Here is a 27,915-nt window from a genome sequence, read left to right as displayed (position 1 = left end):
TTCAAAGAAACAACAGATTTTTGATCAAATTACTATTCCCTGCATTTATAAAATTCATCCTTCGATAGATATTAAGTAGGTGAATATATTACAATTTTACTAACAGTGATGGATGTTAGTGAACTTAAACTATTTGAGAATTAAATGTTTTTAACTTTGCCTAGCAAAGCAATTCTATTTCCTTTATTAAAGTAGCTTAATTTTAAAAGTACTCTATGGTTTTTAAACGAACAGGCCAGAAGCTACTTGCCACTCAAGAGTATTTGAAATTCATTTAGTAGTTTCAATACAACTCAAACAGTGTTCCTCAGAATCTGAAGCAAAACTACCAAAAACCCCAAAAAGCCAACTTAAGTTCTTACAGGTAAAACACTGTAGACATGAGATAGCTATTTCAGCTATGTGCCACTCTTGGAATGGTCAGTTTGATATTAAATAATTTTGTCTCTATTATTAGTTGAACGTGTTATAAAGGGCTTGGAATAAAATGCAGATGCAGATTTGGTGGCTGACAAAATTCAGCAGTTTTCTGAACCGTAATTGCATTGTTGAGGTTCAGAAAATTCTTGCCCAAACAATATTTGAAATCTATTCTGATGCATGAAAAGACTCTTGCTCAACGTATGATTTCTTTTTCAACTTTGCAAATATGAGTGTTGACTTTCGCTTTTCCCACTAGGTACACGCTCCTTATTTCGCTTCTCCAACTAGGTACACGCTCCTTATTTCGCTTCTTTATTGCGGCTGCCTTTTATTACTGGATACTGATGCCATCACGAAGCGCTGATGCCATCACATCGCAAACAGCGTTCACGTTCTGCTCCTGACTCGGTCCAGCCGGTGCGCCCTCCTCATTGCAGCTGCTCTCAGAAGAGCGGGATGTCGCAACAGAGCGGACCCCAACCCCAGAGCGCGACCGCCGCTCCCACCCCCGCGGCCACCGCGACGGCGACGTCGTCGGGGCTGCAAGAGGAGCCCAAGCGGGACCCGCAGCTCCTCAGGCTCCATCCCGCCGTGTGACTCCAGAGGCCGGAGGAGACCAGGGGGACATGAGGGTCGTCGTGCGGTCCCACCAACCACACAACCACAGTCCGAGCCCATCGTGAACACGTCCTGCGCAGGAGGACTCGGGGCAACACAAACGTTACAGCGTGGGGCAGGGACCGAAGACCCCTCTACTTCCCACCACCACCACCACCACCACCACCACCACCACGGGTCCGACGGCCCGGCCGCTGCGCACTAACACTCGGGGATCGGCCCCATCCTCGCTCTCCCCCTTCCCTCCGGCGCGCCCCCTCCTCCGCCCGCCCCACGCAGGCGCGCGGCAGGCCCCGCACCTCCCCCTTCGCTCGCGGGGCCCCAGCGGGGGCGGGGCGACCCTCGGAAGGGGCGTGGCCGCCGGCCTCGACGCACGCACGCGCTCTCGGACCTTACGGCTACGTGTCGGGCCACGTGACGCCCACCCCGAAAGTCCCCCGTGAAGCAACAGGACGTTAAAAAAATTTTTTTTTCGGGGTGGTGGTTGGGGGGGGTGGTTGGGAGGCTTTTAAAGAACCATAATAACGGGGGAGAGGATGGGGCCGTGCGGCGGCGAGCGCAGCCCTGGCGCGCCGTAGCCCGTCCCGCTGGAAATCCCTCTCACCAAACGCCACAGCCCGACCGCGCCCGCCAGACGAGCCGGCCGGCAGCGGGGAGCGCGAGGCGACGCGGCCCGCGCCCCCGCCCCAGTCGAAAGCACAGCCACCCGGCGCCCTCCCCCGTCCGTCGGCCCCGCAGCGGCCCCTCCCTCCGCTCCTGCTCGCCCGGGGCGCCCACCCCGGCGCCCAGGCCGGGCTCGCCCCGCGCCGCCTCCGTCACGCTGCCCGCCGCCGGCCCTTCAGGCCGCCCACCCCGCCGGAGGGCGACGGCTCGGCGGCGGCGGCGCCTGGGCCGGGGGCTGCGGGGGGCGGCGGCGGGAGGAGGAGCGCGCCGGCCGGGCCCCGCTAACGGCCGCCCTGCGCGGCCCCGCCCGCCGCCCGCCCCCGGCCCTCCCCGCGCCGCCGCCCCTCCCCCCGCGCCGCCGCCGCCGCCGCCGCCGCTGGCAGCGCCGCCTGAACTGAGGCGAACTCCGCCGCCAAGTGAGTGAGGAGGAGGAGGAGGCGAGGAGGAGGAGGAAGAGGAGGAGCGGAGTCAGAGCGCGGCGGCAGCGGCAGCGGCAGAGGCGGCCGCGGCGGGGACCAGCCCAGAGAGACCCCGAGCCCGCGGCAGAGGCGGCGGCGGCGGCTGAGCGGGCGCGACCAGCCGAGCGAGCGGCGGCGGCCCGGCTCCTCCTCGTCCGGCGCCGAGCGGCCCGCGCCCGCACTCGGCCCGCGGAGACCCGCCTCCCGCCCGCCGGCCTCGTGAGGGACGCGCCGAGCCGGCGGCCGAGGAGCGGCGGCGGGCCGGGAGCGCGTCGGGCCGCGGGCGGAAAGTGCCTGCGGGGGCGGGGAGAGCGCGGCGAGCGCGCGGTCCGGCCGCCCCGGCGCCCGGCGCGGGAGCGGAGCGGAGCGGGACGCCGAGTCCCGAGCGGCCGGCGGCCGGGGCTCCCCGCCCCTCCCTCCTCTCCGGCGGCGGCGGCGGCGGCGGGCGGAGTGAGCTGCGGAGCCTGGAATATGGTCGGGGAAATGGAAACGAAGGAGAAGCCGAAGCCCACCCCAGATTACCTGATGCAGCTGATGAACGACAAGAAGCTCATGAGCAGCCTGCCCAACTTCTGCGGGATCTTCAACCACCTCGAGCGGCTGCTGGACGAAGGTGAGTCGCCTCGCCGGCCCCTCGCGGCCCGCGCCCGGGCGGCGGCCCCTCTTCCCGGGACCCGACGCCCGCCTCAGTGGGGAGGGCGGGAAGGTCGCGGCCGGCGGGGACCGTGCGCCCGGGGACGGAGAGGCCCGGGCGGGGCGCACGGAGGCGGCGCCGAGGCCGGGCTCGCGGGGCGCGCCGGGGCCGGGGCGCGGGCGGGACCTGCGGGCGGGACGCCCCCCCCCTTCTCCCCCGGCCCCTGGGCCCCGGGTCCCGGCCCCCCGCGCCCCGCCCGGGCCGGCCTGGGCGCCGGAGTCGGAGCGCTGGGGGAGCCTGCAGGCCGGCCCTCCTGCGCCCCGGCTCCCGGCCGCGCCTGCGAGCACCGCGACGGCCCGCAGCCTCGCGGGCCTCCGGGGGAGCAGCCCGGCCTGCCCGCCCCGCGGGCGCCTGAAGGACACCGGCCTCGGGGCCGCTCCCGGAGGGGCCTTCCCGCGGGTCGCCGGCGCTTCCCCCGCTGGGAGATGCCGTGGGGCTGTGGTTTTTTTCGAAGTTTGTGTGGCTTGTGAGTACTCGAGGGGAGTAGCGTGGGGCTCGCTAATTCAGAGGGATTCCACAGCCGACCGAAAGTAATGCCGCTTCAGCCCTGGGCGAGGACGGAATGACAGCGGAAAGCACTTTTTGTCCTTTTGTTTGGGGAAGCGAGAACTGTTGGGGAGTTTAACTTCACTTCGGGGGGGGCGGTGTGAACGCGAAATACCGCGAGGACAAGTGTAAACGTAATCCCGAGTTTCAAAGAACTTCGGCGGAGAGCTTCTCCCGAGGACGCCGTTGCCTTAGTTTGTAAGACAGGAAATCAAGACGTTTGAAAGGGCGACGATAAAAACGAGTAAAAGTTTGCCAAAACGCTGTGTTGGTGGAGAGCTGTGAGGAGCGAAGAATGTCGAGAAGATTAATTTTGACCCACTCTGGAATTACTTTAACAAGGTCTTGTAGCAGTGACCCGGAGTGTTAATTTCTGGTAGCTGTGCATGTCTGTGGACGCCAAGGGAAAAATACGACCAACAAAAATGTCTGTTTTGAAAGTCGAGTAGCAAGGAGTTTCTTTTTTCTGTGTAGAAGCATCCCCGGAGGACTGTTAAACGAAAACGGAAAAGTATATTTTATACAATGAACAATGGGTTCCAGATTTTTCACAAGAATTTTGAGGAATTTTAACTATATAGAGCTGGAGAAAAAGGAATCTGAACATTAGAGAGTTGGGATGTCGCGAAAGAACAAAAGACCGGAAATGTCTCCGTGATAAAAGGTGGTTAAAGAAGAATCCCTGGAGCTTTTCTTGTTTTGAAAGTCACAGAAACAACTTAAAAGTACAGAACTGTTAGATTTTGTACTTTTTTGTGCGAACCAAACTCGTACTGCGAACACATTTTTTTGCTTACGTGTGTTAAGTATACAGCTGTAGCCCATCTTGAAATGAGCTTTTTCCTAGTTGAAACAGCAAATTTGTTAATATCAAATTGTTCCGGAGAAAACTTGAGCTGCCCCTTTAAGGGATTCTGCTTTTCCTATTTGTGTTGGCATTTGAAAGATTGTGGAGGCAGAAAACTTTCTGGAATGTCAAAAAAAAAAAAAAAAAAAAGCTGGAACTCTTAAATTGAGTATTTCCAAATGTGGGCGCTAAGGGGCGCCAGTTATTTTTTTTTTTAAACATGAGAAATGTTTGGAGCAAAATGTGGACCATAACTTAATAACCTGACCTATATTGCAACTTAAATCATAGATCATTTTCTTTGTCATTTTGTGTCCATATATGTATTTGAAAACACTTTCTTTAAAACTATTGGAAAAATTTTATCACATTGCTGAAGTAATATGCTATTTTTTTCTGGGCATATTTTGATGAAGGTTAAATTTTACTAGTAGTAGTAAAAATTTTTAAGATTTTTTTTTTCCTTAAGCCCAGTTGTGTAGAAGGAATCCTTTATAGTAAATGAAAATTGACTATGTTAGAGTTAAATTGCATTCTTTAAATTAATATGTTGAATTTAATCAAACAGCATAGGAGATTATAAAAAAAGTTTGGAAATATTTTCACTTCATTTGTACTATTTGAAGTAAATAATTTGAGTTTCTCTGATTACTTCTAAAAGCCTTCTCGTTTGTACTTCCAAGTTCATCAAAAATCTCTAAATGATAATTTGGAGTTCTGTGTTAAAAAGTTTCTAACCTTTGGCTTGATTTCTAATCTTCTAAATCTATAATTCCAATTATATTGTTATTTCTAACGAAGGTTTGTTCCATTTCTCTCTGGTTGGAAATAGTAACCATTTGAGTTTTAAATGTTGGACACCACATTTTTTCCCCTTTTAGTGGGGCTTAATCCATCTCTTGCCTTAGTCTATCATTTAGTCTTTTCAGCTCTTAAGGGTAAAGATTGCTTCTGTATGGTAGCAAGGATGTTTTAAAAAGGGACAGCATAATGCCTAGGAAGTTTGATTTTTTTTTTTTTTTTTATCAGACCCGTACAAACATGCAGGAAAAAGGGCTATTCCTTAGTGTGGAATAAGCTGCTTCCTATAATTGTTAGCTTTATTATAAACAATTTGACTTGAGAAGAATATTGGTTTCTGAAGTGCATCGCATTTTTTCTATTCTGGGTGATGTACTTTTGAAATTTGACAGGTTATGCTTTACCCCTTTGTGGCCTGTCGTTGTCCAAAACAAATTAATCATGACTTCTGTTTGTGGTTAAGAATTACAGTTTCCTTTGTCCATAGGATTGGCAGAAAAATTCTTTTTAAATATTTATAAAACTATAAATGTTGCTTAGTGATTAGTTTCATCAAGTTAAGATACTGTACTTGGTTACAGTAGACTTATCTTCTGATAAATGGAAGTTTTCAATGAGTATCAATTCTATTTCAAAATTTCTTAGAAAGTAAGCTTTTAAAGAATTTGCTGGTCAGTTTGAGAGTTTTTATTTCTCTGGTTTACATTTAGGAGTTCTGTGTGCTACTTTGTTTTTTTGATTAAAGCTTGACTTTAGACAGCATTTTAATTTTATGCCAAGTTAACCTTTAGCCTATATTTTGATTATGGATTGTGAACAGTGTTTTTGTTTTCTGTTTCTTTGGGGGTAGGGGAGGGGTTGTCAGATTTTTCTCCTATCTAGGACGTGGTTGCTTTGGTAGGTTGTGAATGCATCTAGTCTGGACCACTCTTATAAAGGACATAATTTCAGTTGATAATTCCAATATTTAGTCTTTCATTGACCATAGAGATGCTTACAGATAAAACAAGTTTTAAGGTCTTGTCTTCTCTCTTTAAAGAGAAGTTTTCCACTGAACCCTGGGATCATCCGTGGGAAAGAGTAATTACTCCAGGGTTGTTTTTTTTTTTTGAAATGTTTGTCGTGAAAATGAAACTTAAGCAAGAACACTGAATGCAAATTCTGTTTCAGTAAAGTATTGCAGTTTAGAATTGAGAAGGCATAAAAGTAAAAATCAGTTTGACTTAAAAATCTCAAATGGCGGAAATGAAGATCTAGGGATATTAAAATTAGATTTTGACTTCATTTTTTAAGTAGGTATGAAAATTAACAAATGTATGGTTTATGAGGAAGGCTAGCATAAATCTTTTTATTGTAAATAACTGAAAAATTAGTGTGTGGCTTAGAAAAATGAGCGAATGTGTTAGCTTCTGCATTACTGATTGAAAAATTTGTTTTCATTTTTTCATGGTCTTTTAGGGTGGGGGAGGTGGGAACATATAAATTTTCTTTTTGACCACAATTTATTTTTTCGCTCTGCTCCTTCTCCCTTGAAAATGAAGGCAAAAAATATTTTAAGTTAAAATTTGCTTTACTAGTTAATATTTTCCACATTAATATTTATTATGGGATGTCTCATACCCTTAATTTTCCTACACCTAAATTTTTTGAGAAATCTTGCTCAGTTTAAAAATTATATGGATATTTGTTGGTATTGAAAAGACTCTTGCTGTATATTATAGTTTTAGAGGGTTTTGTTTGTTTTTTCCTGAAGAAGCATTGTTGACAGTAATCAATGTCTGTGACAAACAGCTCTTATTTAAGTTGAAGTAATTAATATGTTCTTTAGGAGCAAAGATTGTGCTTTTATATGCACAATCCCTTGAATTATTAGTAATGAGAAGGAAGACAGTATTTATAATCAGTTGTTCTTTCCATTCTTTTTTCACCTCACCCAGGAGGTGTCACCAGCTATATTAAGGTAATATTGGAAGTGATAATTTGTATCAAAAGTTATTTATTCTGTACTTTTGAAGCTTAATTTCTCTGTAGGCAGAATAGGTATTCAAAATGCCCATAAATACTATGACACAGGTTATTCTTTTTTCTTAACTCTATCCAGTTTACATGTTCTGTAGCAAAAGCTCTTCTCCTAGGGATATAACATAGTTGAGTTAATAGAAATAGGTCTCTGCTAATCGCGTTTGCTAGTGTGTTTGGTATGAGTACCTTTTCTTAAGTGCTTTGAGAATATCAAGTGAAAACAAGTTAATCTGGCCTTTTTGATGCATTGTACACATTATATTTCTGCTATTCTCCTCCTACTAGTCACTGTCCTGCAGCTGTTTGAAGTGCATCAGTTTTCCATAAGAACAGATGGTTTTTTGGCTTACTTTTTATAAGTGAAATAGATGCCTGCAACAAAAGACATGAAACGTACCCCTCCTGGGCTTTACTGTGCATGATTCAGAGTCCCCTTTTTTGAGGCCAGTGTAAGGTTTTTGTTGTGTTTTTTTTTTGACTTTTTTTTGGTATTAAGAAAATTACACCAGTGTGATTATAAGGGTAGCTTTTTATAATCTGACTGGAACCACATTTTAATTTCCTTGAGAATTCAATGCTGCTAATACACTTTGAATTGTAATGCTGCAAGTATAAATAAAACCTGCCCTACTCTGTTGGAGGTGGTGGAAATGCTTTGCCATTATTAGGTTTTATTTTTTGATTTCTTAAAAGACAGAGCCCACTGAGCAGTTTTGTGCTTCTGATATGTCAGCCATTGGGAAGATCAAGGATCTGTTTTAGGGCCAAGGGAAGGGGGATAGTGCATTGGCCCATGTCAAGAAGTCATCATTAGAATTATGTACCAATTTTTTATTTACACGATTGACAGGACTTCATTACTTTTTCTGACCTCTCCTTTTTTTTGACATTAAGACAGTTCATTGTGAATTTTAAGTGCATTAATGTATTTCTCTCTTAATGAGAACTTTTAGGAAATGCTTATATGCATTTTTTTCAATTGGCATTTCAGTTTGGGGGCTCAAAATACTAGATTGTTTGATGTCCGAGTAAGATTTTTACAGCTTTATTTTCATTTAACAGATAGCGTTAAACTTCTCATAGTACAGTTTGTTTTGTTAATGTGACTGTGTTATGAAATTTGACTATAAATATAACTAGCCTGTGTTAGGTACTACCTTCTATGTAGTTATCATACTTAGCATTGTAATATTATTATCTCTTTCTGTTTCTGTCTCTCCTGTTAGAATTAGTTCTTTGAAGGTGGCCACTTCATAGCTTAGCACATGTATGATCTCATATGTTTGTTGAATTAACGAATGGGTTCACACTTTAAATCCTTTTTTTAATTTCTGGTTTCTCTAAAACATGGGATTAAGCAAATAGTTTTGGGCAATTAGAAAAAGGTATATGTATTTTTTTTTCTTAAAAATGGTATTTTTTGATGTCTCGAAATATTTTTTTGCAGTACTTGCCCTCAAGGAACCTTTACTACCATTGGTATGCATAACAATTAGAAAGACAAAATTGTTTTAAGCAGTAGTTTCTAGCTAGTCCTTATACAAAGTATACCAGTCCATAAGCAGAGAAGACTTACCAGTGCTTATCTCAGTTCTTAAAAGTTTTGGCATTTATGGAATTGTATAGGTGAATCTTCCCTCAATTACCTATAAAAGTCAACATTTCTGCGGATATGTAGGTCTGTGTGCTCCCTGCAAACACAATAAATGAGAATGATTCCTTGTCCCTAAGTGCTGCTTTGATGTGCTCAGGATAAATAAGGATTCTTTGAATTGTTTTAGTTTAGAGGAAAGCTGAGTATAAACATATGTGGCCGTTATAGTAATTTAACACAAATAGCACTTTTTAAAACACAGGTGTTTCTTGAAGCTAATTTGAAACAGTGCCATTACTTAGAAGACTGATAAATTGAAATTTTCAGTTAACTGAAATTTAACCCTTTTAAAAGGAGTCTACTTTTCTGTTTTAGCCTTTAATAGTGTTTTAAAATAAATCTTTCAAGAGTTTTTAACAAACACATAGCTTGTAGAAGACAGTGATTTTTCCACAATTCTTGTAATTAACAAAGCAATAACTGAACTTAATGTTTTCAACATTTCCTCAGTTTCCTGAAGCCAGAAACTCTAGTTTGAAAACCCAGCAATCCTAAAAAGTCTAATAAAATAAACAAAATTTTGATTATGTTAGTAATTTTGCTTCATATATTCTAACCTGTATGTTTTATTAATCTAAATTTTGAGGTTGGTGAAATGAATCAATTTACTATAGCATTTCTATTATATTACTTTTGATAAAGCAGAATTTGTCAATTTGGTTGCTTTTCAAGGGTGTTGAGGTCTCAGAAAAGCATCAAATGAGCAGTTAGATCCATTAAGTGGACCTATGCTTATATGGCCATGGTGATAAAGAAGGGGTGTGTCTGTGCAAGCATGCATATGTATAAAGGGAGACATGCAGTACATCTGAGCTGGCCTTGAAATCTTAGAGAGTGGGTGCTTGTGAAGGTGAAGTTCAGAGCAAGGAAGGTTTTCAAAGTAATATTTGCTTCGCCTCAGGATTGAAGTGATTATATATCAGCAGTGAAAAAGGGAGTAGATTTTGAATAAACATTGCTTTTGGCTTTTGTGCAGGACTAGTTGTAAAGATTAGGAATGATCACCTGGTCAGTTGCAAGTTATTAGAGGAACTTTTGGCTTTTATGTTAATTTAATAGTTTAAAATACATAGGAAAAATTAAAAGTACATAATATGTATGTTTATTACATCAAGGAGAAAGGAAAGCACTGGTAAAAAAACAAGTTTTTATGCAATTTTTACTTGATCTTTTTTTCATTAACTCTTGTGGTATTTTATAGTCTCAAAATTCTTTTACAAAGGTATTTGAAGAAATGTATATGTTTAAAAAAAAAAGAAATACAAAACATTTCTTCTTAGATGCAGTTGAGTGTGAGGTATGTTAAAGCAATAGAAGCTCATGAAATTTCAGAGCTAGCAGGGACTTGAGAGTTGAGGGATGAGGTCTTTATTTCATAGTGCAGAGACCAAGGTATGGAGAGGTTGTGACTTGTCCACATCACAAGGCAAGGTGATCTGTTTGATGAATGTACCACTCTCTAAAGGGAACTAGAGAAGGAAAACCCAGGATAGTTCGTGGGCTAAAAAACTGCTCTTGCCTCAGGTTGTGAACATGGAGGAAAAAAAGTAAAGGGTTTTTGGTGATTCTGTGGTATGTTGGGCTTGAGCAAAATACTGATCAAGATTTTGGAGCTAGAATATATATATTATAATGGAAATCTTTATGATAGTTAAAGGACTAAAAATAAGAAAGTAAAGGTGTAAAAAAAAAAATGAAGGTGTTTTTAGAGGATTTCAACTTAGTCATTTAAACTTAGTAACCAAAGGATAGAACTTTACCTTTTAAATTAATATGGTACAAATCTAGTGACTATTTATTATTGTTGTGCTCTTTTTATTACTGTGATTACTATTTTTAATAACTACTCGAGGAAACTTAACCTGTGACTGGGATTTTTTTTATGTGGAGTTTTAATATTGTTAGGTGATTCAAGTCAGGAATATACATTTATATCAGTTTTAGATTAGCATAGGGTAGTTAAAAGCATGGTAGGCAACTCTGAAGACAGCCTGAGGTGGATGATGATAAATGGAAAAAGAGCTGTGTAAGGTGGCCTCTACCTCCCAGTCCTGATGCCCACATCAGGAACATCCACTGTTTCTTTCAGGTGTTTGCAAAAAAAAAAAAAAAAAAAAATTAAGTATGAACCACAGTACTTTGCTTGATGTGCTACAGTTGTATTTCTCTGATAGAATTGCTGTTACATGGCAGGCAAATAAACTTTTTTAGAAGAAATAAAAATTTCAAGCCAACACCGAATGCAAATTTCTCTATTAACTTCCCTTAATCCTTTATTACTGTTGCTGCTGTCATCATTGTTGCAGTGATGCTCCCATTGTTATTATAGGTTTTCAAGTATTGATTCTATGTGTGTGTGTGTGCATGTGCGCCTGTGTACAAGCCTGAGCCAGCTTAAAGATGAAAATGAATTTGTGTTTCTGTCTACAAGCTAATGAGACCATGTTGCAAAGTAGGAGGAGGTGTTTGATAGACCTGGGGTCTAATCATGACTTTGCAGTCAACTAATTAGTTTGTTGATCTTGGACAAGACGTGTAACTTCTCTGAATCTCAACTGCTTCATCTGTAAATGGAATTATCAGCTGCCTTGCCAACTTCAAAATACTCCAAGGCTGGAGAATAGTACATGCAAAAGAGCTTCTTAGACTGTAAGGCAGCATCATCTAAGTTCTGTCAACATTTTAAGGTTGTTGTTGATCAGATGGACAATCAGATAAGCAAAGCAGTTTGTAGAGAATGAAAGAAAAAAGGAAAAAAGTAATTTATGTTATCCATATACTTATCAGCTAATTTTTATGTGCAGGAGAATCAATCACTACTAGCATTCTGAAGGTTCAGAAGTCATTTTGAGCTGAAGTGTCTAGTAAGATTTTTTTTGAGAAGTGGAACCTGAGTTTGTATTAATAGTTGGTAGAATTTAGTGAAGTGAATGGGAGGGTTCTTCCAGCAGAAGGGGAAGTGAAGTATTGTCAAAACAGTACTGATGGGAGATAGAAAGACTTTCACAAAGTGTGTTTAGATGAAGTTAGTTGGAGTGGCAAATGCATGAAGAAAAGTAGTGAGGCGAGTAGGTTAGGGCTATATGTGTGGGTCTGGAATGCCAGGGTGAATAGTTTAGGTTTTATTCTGAGTTTTTTAAGGAACCATTGACCGCCTGAGTTATATTCAGATGCTATAATGAACTCTTTGGGGGTAAACTAACTAGTATATGGATTTGAGGAAGTAGAATTTGGACATGGTATGGAGAGTTAAGAGATTAGGAAAATTTTAAAAAATTGTTGTATTTTCTCAAAATATTAAAGTATATTTTGATCTTTCTGTATTTAAGATTTAAACTCTAGAGTTTTTTTTTTAAATGTGTTTTAACTAAAAATAAACATACAGACAAATTATTTTTCTTTAGCCATAAGTAACTGTATTCATACTGAAGTATTGAGAACACATGGGACTCATTTGTTTACCTGTCAGCCCAAGTTGTGGTTTTTTAGAATTGGGCTTTCATTTCTATGTGAATTAAAGAGAATTGAAGAAACTCTTGGCTTTGGGGGAATCTTAGGAATTCTTGTGTTAGTTTGACTTAGAGAAAATTTTGTCCCAACTGCATCTATCTAATATTGTTAAGTCTATTCGTGTTATCATGTACAGTGTAGACTTTCTGAGAACATGACTGTGCTCATCATCCACTTCAGTTTTATTTAACTTTATTTTTAGGTTGATTATTTTATTTTAATTAATTTATTTATTTTGTCTTTTTAGGGCCGCACCCGTGCAGCATATGGAGATTCCCAGGCTAGGGGTCTAATCAGAGCTGTAGCTGCCAGCCTCCACCACACCACAGCAACATGGGATCCGAGCCATGTCTGGGACCTACACCACAGTTCACGGCAACACCAGGTCCTTAACCCCACTGAGCGAGGCCAGGTATCGAACCTCAACCTCATGGTTCCTAGTCGCATTCGTTTCTGCTGGACCATGATGGCAACTCCATATATTGATTATTTTAAGTAGAGACATTTTGACATCTCATCTCTAAATGTTTATCTCTTTAAAAACTAATAGTTTTCTACATATTGACTTCACACTGAACAAAGTAGATTAATCCTACACTTCATGTAATAAGCAGTCCATATTCAGATCTCTGTAGTTGTCCCCAAAGTGTTCCTTTTAACTGAACTGGGCTTGTGCAAATCAGGATCTGACTCAAGACCACTCACTGAGCCTGTTTGTTAGGTCTTTAATCCTTTTAAACCTTGAGCCTTCTCTCCCCCCCTCCCCCCAATGGCACGGAGGTAACTTTGTTTCAGGCGTGTTTCTTAATGTCATATGTCTATTACTTTGGAAGTTCAGTCTGAAGGATTGGTAGGTTCAAGTATAAGATCATAAAGGATGCTACATACTTGATGTTGTGTAACTCTTGGGGCACTGTTCTAGTTCTGCCTAAAATTAATATCTGGGTTGGAGTGGCGATGAACTGATCTTTCCACTGTAAAGTTTGGGTATTTTCTTTAGCAGGTAAAGCTTTCTTTCATCAGCAGAGGATATTACTGTTCTAAAATAAGTTCCTAACGGAAAAGTCAGATCTTATTAATTATTGGTTGGTTCTCACAGTAAAGTCTTGGTTTTCTAGCTACCTCAAATGAAGGCTAATTTTTTTCTGTCTTTCATGATAGTTGTTATGGGCTCATGGATCTTCATAGACCTACTGCAATAAATATTCTTTTTGATGTTCAAATTGTTACAGTTTTGGTCTGTGATAATCTAATTGGCCCTCGTGTCTTTTGAAATCATCCTTGCTTTCTGGGACAGTTTGATGCCCCAAGCTCACCTGCCTCACAGCTAGAATTAGCCCTTTCTCCAAGGTTCTTTTTAGTGAAATTGATTTTAAGATGTGAATTTAGGCACTAAACAGGTTGATTACTGTCAGGGTGAGGTTACTTCCAGGCCACTGGCCATTTTTCTGTGAACAGAGCTAGACAGCATCAATTTGAAATTGATGAATTCATGTTTGTATTTTCATTTAACATTATATTTAATTTTGTAATCATATCTTTCTTTTTCTGCCAACACCAAAATAACATGGTTTTTGGATAATGAAGGAATTGCTTATGTACTTTATCGTACAATATAAAGAACATACTTACAAAATAATAATATTACTAGTAATAGTAAAATTACTAGATATGTTTAAATATTTTTTATACATTTAGACATGTTAAAAATTATAGATACAGCTGGTGAGTGACCTCTTGTTCTTCTAATTGATTGTAATTTTCTTCCTTTGGCTTTATTCTATTTATAGGAAGTATTTATTTTTTTATTTTTACTAAATCTTGTTTTTGACCTTTTGATGTCACTTACTAGCTAAGTTCTCTTGTTATTATACTGACTGTGTCTGTTGGCTTTTGCCCCATGTCCAGCAGGAATTAAAGGAAAATATATTTTCAAATCAGGGGTTAGTGAGTGTGTGTGTTTATGGAGATACGATCCAGAAATAAGGAGAAGATTGTGCTGTTGAGGCTAGTGCTTTGTATCTTTAGCCTCAAGTGTAGGAAGAGAAGAGAACATAACAGGCAAAACATTTTAATTTAGTAAATTCTTCTGAATATCAGTGAAAGAATAAGTATAGCTCTTTAGGCTTTTAAAGTCCTAGGAGTTAGAGAAAATCCCTTGGTAGAAATTCTGATTTTATTTCTGGGTAGTTGCAAAATCTCTACTGTAAAGTTTTTGTCCTTAAAAACTTTGAATAGTAAGGGAGCTATGTTCCAGCAGATGGAGATATGAGTACACAAAAGACACTGTTTAGTGATTAAAATGTGTTGAAAAATAACCCTCTTGCCAGAATAGGACATTTTTCTCTTTTAAATTGTAAGAGAAGAATTGCTCAGGAATATGATCAATACAAATCATTGAACTTAATATTTGGGGTGGTATGTAAATCAGTTGTGATATTTCTTTGGAGAATTTGTCTTTTTAAGAGACCATGTGTTGGTACCTTGACTGTATAAAATATGATTGGTTTCAGACATTGGATTGATTACAGCAGTTTTCTGAATTACAGTTTCTGCCTTTACAGCTTTGAAGGGTTGTTTGAAAGGTTTTTGTTTGTTTTGGCAGGGAACTGAGTCAAGTCTGTTTAAAGGTATTCTATTTGTATATTATCTTTGCAATTCTAAAGTCTTTAACCAGGCAATTGATGTCTGTTTATTAATCTAAGCAGAAAATGTGCCATAGTTTACTATTATGTTATTTGAAGAGAAAGTTCTTTTGGAGATTATGGTTTTATTATAGTAATAAAAATTATCAGTAGTAGAAAGGTAATCTTATCTCAACTTTATTGTAGTTTATAGCATTCTTTGTGTGTGTGTGTGTGTGTGGTTAGGTAAATACATATTTTGCTTTAAAATAAACCTTGAAATTGTTAAAGAAACTGGTTATTTAAGTTCCTTCTTGGATATGATTTGGAAGTAATGTGTTTTGTTGACAATACATTTATATTTTTCTAGCTATTACACTGAGCTTTTTTAACAAATGCCAAATCAGTTTTAAAATAGCATTTTTCCTTCCATCACTTCGAAGTTGAACTCAAACCTGAGAGAAGAATGTATGGATATGTCTTCTTTGTTTATGTGCAGAGAACCTGGGAAGAAGAGATCTACTATGGTACCTTTGTAGAACTAATGGTAACTTGCATTTTACTCCCCCCCAAGGCTGTTGCTTTTCTCTTTTTTGTTATTTGTGAAATGTAGAGAATTGAAGATGCAAACATTACCAACTCACTTTTCACAATAGCGTGGTTTGTAGTCTCTGAATCCTGGGAAAGGTGGTGGTGTGAGGGCAGAGGAGTAACATAGCATATTGTCTTTGAACCTGAATGTGAATTATTATTTTTCAGTGGAAGTTAGGAATGGCTTATTCTGTTTGTACAGTTTTAAGATTGTTTCTTGTAGTCTTTTGAGAGTTTATTTAGTCTTTTGAGAGTTTATGAGAATCTTAAATATCTTACTCCTAGTAATCATTAAAAATTTGTTATAAGGAACCAGACACATTCATTTTATTTTTATAACAAGTACTCTTCATCTCATGGAAAAAACCGAAATTAAAGTGAAAATCACCCGTAATTCAGTGATAATGACTCAGCATTTTTGTGAATTTCCTTCTATTCTTTTCCCCCTCTCTATTTATGGATATGACAGAATTGGGATCTCATTGTAATACTACCCCTGAGAGTTTTTTTTAACTCTCAAGAGCATTTCCCCCTGCCATTTTATGTTCTGTAGCAACGTACTTTTTATGGTGACATAGTTTTCATCTTATACAGGTATATTATAATTTATTAACTCTTCTGTATTAGACATATTTTGCTTTCAAGAATCCTGCATGATATAGTATCAGTGGTTTCAGAAGTTTATCACTTACTGTTTAAAAGCCTTAAGTTTCTAAGTATTGTAACTGGGCCCTCTGAATACCGAGCTTTTTTTTTTTACATCATGGTTGTTGGAAATCAGGGTTTTATGCTGCATTCCGGTAGGAAGTGATTGGTTTTATGTGACATGCAATTTTTGAGTAATGCCACAGTTGTGTATTTTATGTATTAGTTTTTAATGACTTTACATATTTACTTGAAATTTTTAATTTCATTTGCAAGTATTTGAATGGATACTGTATGTGGGATATTAGGAGAAGTACAACAAAGCTTCAGATTCATTCTGTACCTTCAAGTTGTCTGAGTAGTAGGGTAGAGAGCATGAAATAGACGTAATATAAAGTAACACAAGAGAGGACTAAAGAATGTTGCTACAGCGGTCACTTTAGGCTGGGAAGGCTATGGAATGTTGCAGGAAAAGAGGTACAATTTTACCTGGCTCTTGAGGGATAGATAGAATTGAAATGGAGAGAGGTAAGGGAGTAGCATTCTAGCTAGACACAGGGAACACCATCCTTGAAAGTGGGAACACAATCCACTGAAAGTGAGTAGGAGAAAGTAATTTTCTACTGTGTAGAGCTTTAAATGCCTGGATTTTAGAGTCTGACCTATTGATAATGGGAGACCCATTTTGAAGGTTTTTCCTTTTATATCTTTCTCTTAGTTTTTTTTTTTATTTTTCTCTTTTATCTGCCTCCATATTTCTGTTATTAATGTGGTAGATTGCTATACTTGGTGCTTATTTTCAGGTTTTCTTTTTAACAACTGCCACTTCACTTTTTTTTTTTTAATCTATACATAGTTACTTTGGTTTTCTTTCTGTTCTCTTTTGGATTTACTTAACCCTTTCTTAGGATGCCTTTATTTTCTTTTCTGTAGGTGTCTGTCCATGATTGTGTTGGGTTTAGGTGCATGAAGGAAAAGGTTCATCTGGATTAGTGAGCGAGTGACTTCTCGAACGATGAATCTAAGCTGTGTACTAAAGGTGAATTGCTAGTGTATCTTGGTCTATATGTGTGGTATATAGGTCTTTGTTTTTATGACTCCATTTTTTCATCCTCTCCAGTTGCTTTTGCTCTAATAGCTTGAAAAGACTACATGGCTAGGTTGGAGAGGAGAGATTGAAGATATCAAACTGTGGTTTGAGGGAGGCTTTAGATAAGTGTGTTTGAAGCCTGTTTCATATAATACTGCCTTCCTGAGGTGGTCTGAGAAGAGAAAGGCTCTGTAGTCAAAGGAGTGCTGCTTAATTCTTTTGTGTATTGACTGTGTTGATAACATTCAATATCCAGGATCTGCAGTCTAGAAAACTAACTTGGTTTAACTGAGCATTTTTTGAAATTGCTTGGTAAAGGAATACCTTTTTTTCTTTTCTTTTTGGAGCTAAAAGTGGTCTGAGAATACATTATGGGAAATATTAGAAGATTATAAGAGCCTGTGGATCTAGGGAAAGGAGAGCTTGAATAATAATTATTTGGGAATCTTAACCTATTTTTTGAATGAAAATACTGGTTCAAGTTAGATCAAAGTACCCTTTGAAAAAATAGTTAAGTTTTATTTAGTTTGGGGCTATTTCAAATTCCATCTTACAGGAAGCAAGAAAAGTGTCCTTTCTGTTTTTATATAACAATTGAGGCAAAAGTTTTCAATGGTGAATTTTATTTAAATCAATGTATGTTATTTAAATAAAAATGTGGACTTAATATTTAAGAAATATAAATCAATGTATGTTATTTAAATACAAACATAGACTTAATATTTAAGAAATATAACTCTCTAACAAAATTAACATAGACTCTTGACAGTTTAAACATCAGTGAGACTTGCTTTGAAATAGATATGCCCATAAATATCTTGATGTTCTAATATATGCCTGGTTTAAGTCTAAATTTTTTTTTTTTTTTGGTCTTTTCTAGGGCCGCTCCTGCGGCACATGGAGGTTCCCAGGCTAGGGGTCAAATCGGAGCTGTAGCCACCGGCCTACGCCAGAGCCACAGCAACGCGGGATCCGAGCCGCATCTGCAACCTACACCACAGCTCACGGCAACACCGGATCCTTAACCCACTGAGCAAGGCCGGGGATCAAATCTGCAACCTCATGGTCCCTAGTCGGATTCATTAACCACTGAGCCATGATGGGAACTCCATGTCTAAAATTTTTAAATTTGGAAACTGAATTGAAAGTGAAGAGGAGTTATTAAATTTTGAAAAGAAAAATATTTGTCTTTTTTGGATTGTTTAATAAACATTGAGATGCAGTGAGGTCTGTAAATCAGTAGCTAGTTGAGTGTTTTTTGTGAACCCAGATTTTAATCTATTTATATAAGATACCAGCTTTTTTTTATTATAGTAGGTATTCAGTCTTTTAAAGTTTTGATGACATTTATAATTGGTAGCAGCCCTTCTAAAGGGTGGGGGTACAAGAGTTGGATGGTAGACTAGCATTTCACTTGGGAGGCCCAAAGGATTTTTATTGAAAATGTGTTCTTGTTCAAAGAAAAACCCTATAATTCAGATTTTAATGCTGAAGTGGATCTTAGAGATCACATTTCCATTCTTTGATTACATAGTATGTAAATACAGTTCATTTATAAAGAGTATGAAGAAGTTTTACAGATTAGAAACTGCTGGTTTCAAAAATGGTAGCGTATTTGGCTCTTGTGACTGTAGTGTGCCTGTAAGCTGTCGTTGGCCAGAGAGTACCTTTGGGTCATCCCTTTTATGGAGAATTATGTCATGACTAATGTGACTACCTTCTGACATAAGTGGTCTTATTTTAAATTTTACTTCATTGCTTGAAATATTTACGCAGGATATTTTTTAGCTTTTCCTCTACAAAAGAGTAAAATTAGGAGTTCCCATCGTGGCGCAGCAGAAACTAATCTGACTGGGAACCATGAGGTTGCAGGTTCGATCCCTGGCCTTGCTCAGTGGATTAAGAATCCGGCGTTGCTGTGGCTCTGGTGTAGGCCGGCAGCAACAGCTCCGATTTGACCCCTAGCCTGGGAACCTCCATATGTTTCGGGTGTGGGCCTAAAAAGACAAAAGACAAAAAAATTTAAAAAAAGTAAAATTAAGCATCTTATGCACACAGTGATACTGTCACTAAACTGGTGTTAAAGACAGAAGGCTCCCCTAGGTTTGTAGTAGTCTCTGTTGGCATTTTCCTGCAGGCCGAATCCAGGTCTAGGAACAATTTAGTGTATATTTGCGAAGAACTTTCATCATCCTTATTTTATACAAATACTTTAAAGCGATTTGTTAAGAGTAAGCTGTAGTCCCCCCTCCCTGCCTCTCATTATAGATCTAAATCATGCGCCCTAGAACAGTATGATAAAAGTAAGGGAAGGTAAGAAAGCTACTTGGTATCTTCTGAATGGATGGGGAGGGCCAGCGTAGCCTGGAATTAATCACTCCTTTGTTTAAAGGTCTGTTTTGTTTACAGTGGTAAGGCATGAGAGAGTCTAATTTTTCACATTTCATTTTTATTCAGGGGCTAACACTTTGGATTTTCTTATGGTTGCTTTGTTACACAGTTACTGCAGATGTGTCTAAAGTTGTCCAAATTCGAGTAACTTTTTAGTTATTTATGGATGTTTAAAGGCAGGTGGCTTGAAGCCTGAGAATGGGAAGAGTGGAAGTGTTGGAGCAGGTAATGTTAATAATTAAGAGGATCTTCAAAGTGGAAGTCTTTTATTTTGTAAATCAAGAGTCTCTTTGATTAACATTATTTATTAAATAACAAGTATATATATATCCTGACGGTATAAAAGTGCACCAGAAAGATGGTTTAAATACGAGCCAGAGAAGGTATATGTCTTAATTTTTTTAAAATAAATACTACCTATAAAGAGAAATACTTTGTTATATATACATATATATATTTATGTAACAGCTGAAATGAAAGTTTCATGAAATAATAATTTGTTACCTATAATGTAATCTAGTATTTTTCTGTTCTATTTTAAAAATGCTAGTTGTGATTACTACTATAGATTTAACAGATTATGACCTGTGTGGTTTTAGGAAAACTGTTACTGGCTCCTGCTTTAATTTAGTTTTCAAACTTTTTTTTCCTTTTCTGGTTACTGGAAATATAGAGATGAATAAGGCATAGTCAATTTTTAAGGTTACATACACTGGAATGGAGAGAGAAATGAAATAAGAAACACAGTACAGTGCTTTAATTGCTGTGACAGAGGCACGCACAGGTTAAGATGGAAAGGGACCACATTTCCTAGCAGGAAAATGAAAATTTATTCTAGGTTCACATTATTCACATCTGATAATTCCTCTGATTACAGCCTTCACTTAATGTGAAATTTATTTCCCTGTTTTTTTTTTCCTATAAATGCTAAAGTGAATACTATCAAGTTTATAAGAAAATAAGATTCCTGAATTTTTGGTGTATAGGCCAAGTTTGTAAAAGTAAATGTTAATTTTATTGATAATCTTTTTTAAAAAATCTGAATCTCACAAGTGAGTAATATTATTGTCCTACATAATGTCATGGTGTCTAGCTTCAATGCTATTATTTGGGAAATATTATTTCTTTTCTGACCTTTTTTTTTTCCTTTGAAGTTTATATTCTGAATTATTAAGAAGGTAAAGTTAGAAATGTTACATAAATATATATATATATTATAATTATCTTTGACCATTGGCTCTTTCCCCAGAGAGGGAAAGTTAAGCTACAATACAAACCATGAACTTTTGAATAATAGGATAAAGATGGATGTTTAATTACCTAATACTTGAAATTACTTTGTCCCTTCATAGGAATTTGGAAATATTCTGTATATGGACTTTTGTGGCTAGCTGATTCACAACAACACTGAATGTGAAAATTAGGGAATTGGCTGCAGTTTATCTTAAAAAACTTAATACATGACATTTCTGTAGAATTTAATTTCATTCTGTGGGTTACACAGTTGTTACACATTTTTCCTGTGAGTGATAGGCTACTGCATCAGGTTGAGGAAGCTAATGTCTGAGTGGATGTGGTGGTTGCCTTAGAATGATTTTGCCGTTAGCAGTGAAAAATGTTTTCCTTATAGTTCTTGTGCAGCAGGCCATGGAGTAAAGCACATTTTTATAATAAAGGTGATGAATTTAATCGCAGACTGGCAGCCAAATGGAAATTGCAGACCTTGATACTGGGAGAAAATTGCCTATAAAGCAACTCTTGAGAGAACAGGCTTTAAATTTATCCACCCATTTCGACATTGAGGAGAACATAGGAATCGCAGGATATTTTGCTTGGTCTCTTTAGTTCAGATGAATGACACCTGAGTATTCTATTTAAGGGTTAGAGATAGTTTGTTGAAAGTTGCTTATTCTTCGTACTAAAGCCTTTAATACATACATTTTTGTATTTCATTAAAAAACTAAAATATTGCTTTCTTTATATTTTAGCTCATGATACGCCTAATGAATTAAAATCCATTTACCACACTTATGGTCGTATACTCTGTAATTCATGTTTCTGCTGTTTATATGACAGACTACTGTCTTAAAGGATGCAGAATACTCTGGGCTTATAACATTCAATTGATAGGTTGTGTCATGTAGATTATCAGTCTTTACTGTTTTGTATTTAAACAGTCTACATCATAACATTTAAACAGAAAGGTAGAATTTCTGTTATGGGAGATCTGGACTTTGTCACTTTTACTCAAAGTAACTAATATTTATCTTTTTTTTTTTTTTTTTTACAAATAATCCTGATCCAACATGCAATATTTTAGAGTGTTTAAACCTGAATTTTGGCTATATTGTAGCATGTATTTTGGGGTGTAATTTCTCCTCATGATACATGTATTTGTTAACAGATATCTGTGTCCAAGTTTAGAGAATTATTTGTAACACTTGGAAAGTGAGGCCTATCTAAGATGGTAAATGCTTAGAATATAAAAAATGTCAATGTAAAATACAAAAAATAGTATTTCTTAGTATACTTACTGAAACTGCTGGGTTCCAAAGGGAAATAAAGATTACTTGTAGGAGGTTTTCAAATTTTGCTTGGATATACAACCCTGATCTGATAGATTGTATTTTCTGGGCAGCATTGTCACTATATAGTAAGAATATAGCTGTGGCAAGTCTGTGTTCTCTTTAACTATGGAATTATAAAGTGTTTAATTTTAAGATAAATAGGGGAGTTTAATATTTGATAGTTTAGAAAGCAAGGATAGAAGGAAGAAAAAAGTTACAAATTCTGTGTTTTTAGGAAATAATTTGTTGAGGTTGTACACATGGGAGTGAAGGCATGAAAACAAGAAAATGGAGTTTTGTTTTTTTTTTCTTGTTAAAATAGGTATCAGTAATTGTTGTCTTTGCCATTGAAAGTAGTTTTATTTAGGGAGTTCCGTCGTGGCGCAGTGGTTAACAAATCCGACTAGGAACCATGAGGTTTCGGGTTCGGTCCCTGCCCTTGCTCAGTGGGTTAATGATCCGGCGTTGCCGTGAGCTGTGGTGTAGGTTGCAGACGCGGCTCGGGTCCTGAGTTGCTGTGGCTCTGGTGTAGGCTGGAGGCCACAGCTCCGATTCGACCCCTAGCCTGGGAACCTCCATATGCCGCGAGCGGCCCAAGAAATAGCAACAACAACCACAACAACAACAAAAAAAAGAAAAGAAAGTAGTTTTATTTAAATAACTTGAAGTGCTAGGTCAGTTGTAATGTACATCCATATGAGAAGCTTCCATATTGGTCATAAATTAGAATGTTTAGTCATCTGAAATTTGCAAACTTAAAACTAAATCAGCTATTTTCTTATCAGTGATAGATGCTTTGTTGTTTGATTTATTCGACTTAAGCAAGCTGTGGCAAGTTTAGAATTCAGAGATAGAACCTAAAGATAGTATTTATGTTTGACCTTTGTGAGATAAGTAAAGTATGATTCTTTTAACTCTAATGCTCCCTACTTACATTATAATAATATTTCAACAGTATATTAAATATATTTTATATAATATATATTTGTATATAAACATGGTATATATATAACTTATGTAACTTTACTGATAGGTGAGTATTTGTGTGTTTGCATGCTTGTGTATATAAGTGTGTACACATCTGTATACATAGCATAGTACTTACTTCATTAAAACTGTAATCTGTAGTAGGCCGAGTATAATTACTCCTTTAGAAGCTAATACTAGATTCAGTTTCCATAGGTATTGGTGGTGGTTTACTTTTTAAAAAGGTTTTTTATTTTTTTGTGATATTCTTTGATTGACCTCCAAGTCTATTGTTGTGTTAAAATAGCCACCATTTAGTTCTAGATTATTTATGCCAGAGTCTGAAACAACTGAAGCATCTAAGTTTCTGAGTTCTGAAACTGAGTTCTGAAAGGATTTTAGAATTCCGAATTTGAAGCCTTATCACTGAATTAGTCCAAGATTACAGGATTGTCAGTGGAGTGAAGTAAAGGCGTATTCACAGCAACTTTGCAGTTGCAAGTTGACAGTGTAAGATGTAATCCTTTTGTGTTGTTTGGTTTGTTTTGTTTAGATAACTATTTTAAGGTATTAAGGTGTAGTTATGCAAAGCTATATCACAAACCCGAATATCTCAGCCTTCCTTCCCCTGAATTATTCATTTGAGGTGAAAATAATCTTAAAACTCCTAAAAAGTGGTTAAACCATTAAAACAGGTCAGATCCTGGCACAAATGTCTTTTTTAAAGAGTGTGTTGTGGGAACTTTTGCTCCAGGTATTTAAGAGTTACTTTTAATAAGCAGAATGTACTGTGGGGGTTTGTATTTGAGTGGTTTGTAAGATTTTCTGGATTATATGTTCGAATATTTGAGAAAGAGCTTAGTAAAAATGAGTTGGAAAAATTAAGCTGTATCTTTGTTACTTTGTCTTTTTTGCTATTTATGGTGACTTTACATGTAAGAAATCATTTGCAAACAGTATTTGGTAGGTGCCTTTTCTAAGTATCTTTTATATCTGTGGCTTCTGGGAAAAGACCTGCTACAGATTTTATATAACAGATATTCATCAGATCAGCACATATTATCTTTCAGACCTTCTTGTCAGGGTATAGCATTTCCACAATACATAATTTTGCATCGTAAAATCATATCATCATTCATCATGATGATAATACAGACATATTTAGGTATTTGAATCAGGCATGGTCTCTCTCATCTCATCTCATTTAATCTTTCCAGCAATCCTGTGAGCTGGAAATAACTCCACTTTATAGATGGAGGCCAACTGAGACATTATAGTGGTTGTTTTTTTTTTTTTTTTCTTTTTTAAAGATTGCACTTTTCAGCAGTTTGTTTCTGTTCATTGTCACAGATGATTATTTACAGTCCTTCGGCCAGCTGTTTTGTAAATTTTTTGTAAAGTAAAATTTTACCTGTGAACTGATAGTTTAGGTTCGTTCTGGACAAAGACCTGAAGAGGCAAAGTTTTTTGCCTGTCTTAAGTTGTCCTCCTTTACATGCACGTTATGTTAAATTTTATCTTTAGCTACTGTAACTACAGCTCTAAGGAAGGTGGTGTGTCGACTGTGTAAACAGCTTGCCTGACTTGAAAGTGATATTTTCATAGGAGAAAAGACAGCACGATGTGTTCAGAATGCAGGAAGTATATTAAGTTTCTTTCAGACTTGTTCCATTTAATATTGACCCTCTGAAAGTGGGTTCGTTTTTAGTTCTCTTAATACTCTGATATCTTACTGAAAGTTGCTACTAATGCCCCCAGATACCTATGAATTGGCCTGGTTTTGAGAGCTTTTACGGCCTTTTCCACTTAATTGCTTTCAAAAAAATATACTGGGGGCTCTAATGTACATCTTACCCTTTTTTTTTTGTCTGTGAAATTATCTGACTGAAGACGGTAGGTCTTGCTATACTTTGTCTTCCTATGGGTTTGGTTTCAGACCGCCATTAGGAAGAGTTTCATCTCTGAAGACTGGATTTCATCCATTTTTCAGTGTTGTAGGGGTGATACAGTTTTGTTTGAAATAAGATTGTTTTATAGATTTTGGTTTATATCAGTATTTTTCCACTTGCCCTCATCAAGGCAGGCTTGGGTGAAGACAGAACTTTGTTCTTAGAAATTCTGTTCATTATGAACTTTTCACTGGGAAAAATACATATTTTGTTTCAAGGAACAAATACCCAGTTTGAATGATAACTTACATATCTTTAAACCTATCTACTCTAAGGCTAATCTAAAATGAATGAATATTCATTGGCTTCTGTCTTTGAGTTGTTTTGTTTTGTTTTTGGTCTTTTTAGGGCCTCACCTGAGACATACGGAAGTTCCCAGACCAGGGGTTGAATCGGAGCTACAGCTGCTGGCCTGCACCACAGCCACAGCAACACCAGATCCAAGCTGCCTCTATGACCTGCACTACAGCTCACTGCAATGCCAGATCCTGAACCCACTGTTCGAGGCCAGGGATTGAACCTGTGTCGTTATGAATACTCGTCTGGTTTGTTACTGCCTAGCCACAATGGGAACTCCTGTCTTTGAGCTTTTGAGTAAACAAGAAGAACAGAACCACTTGCCTTGATAATCATAGAAAATACTAAAAATAGATGGGATTAGGATTCAGAAAACTAAAGTTTGGAAAAAATCCTTGAGTGGGACAAAAACATATTTTAAGCTTTTTTCCATGTATCAGATCCATCAACAAAATTATGAATCATAAGAGTGATAAACACAGGTCCATGTTTTTCCACTTGTATCCTCCTTTTCTTCGTAATAATTAGAGTGAGGGCTTATGTATCATAGAGTACAATTTTCCTTAGCTTGGTCTTTTCTGCTATCGAATGAAACGAAACCATGGACCTCTGGCTTACTCTCTAAAAATTGCTTTGTCTAGTATTCAGGCCCAGGTATTTATAGCCCAGGATACTCAGCCTCATCTTTCAATCACTTCTAGCGCTCTAATCTTTTTACGTAGAAACCAGTTTTTACTGCTGGAGGAATTGTGATGGCAAAGACGATGTTGCCCAGCACAGTGCTTGATACCGTAGAACAGTGGGATGTATTCAGTCCATAATAGCAGCTTCTGGAGCATCTGTTATGTGCTGGACACTCTACAAATATTTGTTATTTAAGTGAAATAATTTTTTCTGTCCAACTCAGAAGCTTAGGTCTAGAGTTATCTTAGAAGTGCTTATAGATGAGAGTAGTTATAGACCACAAAACGCTTAAATGATTTTAAATGCAGTTAGTTCCTGCCAGAGCTTAAATGAGAATCTCTGCTTTGACTTCATTCTGGTTTTAATTTGCATTGTACCATTTCTTTCTTTCCTTCACTCTTACTGTGTCTGTATGTGTGTGTGTGTGTGTATACACACACATTTCCTTTTTCGTTATCCTGTCTAATTTCTACCCTCTTCTCATCCCCCCCCCCCCCTTTTCTCTTTTCCCTTTTCTGTCTGGCTCTTACTGTCTGCTATCATTGCTTTTCCCATTCTCAAGACCGCTTGTTCTAATAGCATCCAAATGTAATTTTGGGAGATGGAGCAGTAAGGTTTGGAGTCAGACGTAGATTTGGATCCTGACTTTCTGACTTTCAAGGTACATGATCTTGGCAAAAGTATTTAATCTCCAAATCCCAGTCTCCTACTGTAAAGTGGAGATGAGACTAGTACTCATCTATAAGGAAATCCACCCAGCCGGACAGCAGTGATACAGTGGGTCCTCCAAGGCAGACTTTGAAGGAAGACTCATCCCTTGGAAAGAGGTTTGACCTCATTACTCTAATATGAGTTTAAAAGATTCCTCTCCTCCTTACTAATTGTGTGCGGCCCTTCCCAACGTCGGTCAACTCTGTTTCATTCCCAGTACCACCTTGCTTGCGGCATTTCAGTCAGCCCCCTGGGGAAGTTCTGGATAACTGGAAATAGAGAGACAGAGTAACAGCTGGATAATTAGTTTACAAAGGAGAATTCGTTTTAAATTATCTCCTGTAGAGATGCCTCTTAGTGCGGTGGTGTCTGGTAGACTTGCTTTCCCTGGGGCTTTATCAACTCTTGGAAGTCCAGTTCCAAGCAGGAATGTGAAGTCTTTTTGAATTTAGCTTTTGGCTTCCTGTCTGAGGACTCAGTATCCCCTGAGTAATGACTTTTAAGATTGTCTATCTCCTAATCATAGAGACCACATAACCACTGAATCCACCATAATACTCGTGATATTTGTGTAACTTTCATAGATTGTGTTATGGGATGATAGGGAGGAATAGAAATTCAGTAAAAGCTAAGATTATTATTATCTGCAATAAGAACTAAAGTATACATATTAAATGTCTTGAAAGGTGCTTCTTTAAGGACATCTGAGTACTCTGCTTCAACTATTATTTTTGCTAAGTTTCTGATAGAGCAGGGACCATGTCTATTTTGCACATGACTGTATTCCTAGGGCCTTGGCCAATGCCTAGTTCATGGTAGATGTACAAAAATATTTGTTGAATACATATATGAAAACCATTGTATCGCACCATGGATTAGTAAAAGAAATTAAAATAAACTCAGATTATACTTTATTCAGGCTAATCCACTTTATAAACAGTTTGTACTTTTAAGAAATAAAATTTAAAGTCTTCTTAAAATTTTTACTAAATATGCTTTGAATGGTTGATCAAAACTGTGCAGACTGTAAATATGGAGGTTATGGAAAAATCTCAAGAGAAGTGAATTAGTACAACTCCTTTGGTGCTGTCCTGGAAGGGGCAGCCTTTCCCTTAGGGTTAGGTGTTTTTTTGTTTGTTTTTTGTTTTTAAGCTAAAACCAGTT

At 38.5% G+C, this 27,915-nt stretch overlaps 1 protein-coding gene across 8 annotated transcripts in view; it reads left to right on the top strand.

Moving 5' to 3' along the window:
- The first annotated feature begins 2,197 nt into the window (after positions 1–2,197).
- QKI (QKI, KH domain containing RNA binding) overlaps positions 2,198–27,915 on the top strand; it is a 151,178-nt gene continuing 125,460 nt past the window's right edge. For 2 of the 8 annotated variants that reach the window (XM_047769770.1, XM_047769773.1), the window contains exon 1: positions 2,492–2,775. In XM_047769770.1, the coding sequence (XP_047625726.1) occupies positions 2,634–2,775 (142 nt within the window). In that variant the 5' untranslated portion in view covers positions 2,492–2,633. Of the gene's footprint in view, positions 2,776–27,915 lie in introns of all 8 variants that reach the window. The other 6 variants (XR_007133479.1, XM_047769771.1, XM_047769774.1 and 3 more) reach the window with 5 other exon arrangements.

Source organism: Phacochoerus africanus, chromosome 2 (assembly GCF_016906955.1).
Source record: "Phacochoerus africanus isolate WHEZ1 chromosome 2, ROS_Pafr_v1, whole genome shotgun sequence".
Classification (NCBI taxonomy): Eukaryota; Metazoa; Chordata; class Mammalia; order Artiodactyla; family Suidae; genus Phacochoerus; species Phacochoerus africanus.
This window is presented reverse-complemented; position numbering and strand designations above follow the sequence as displayed.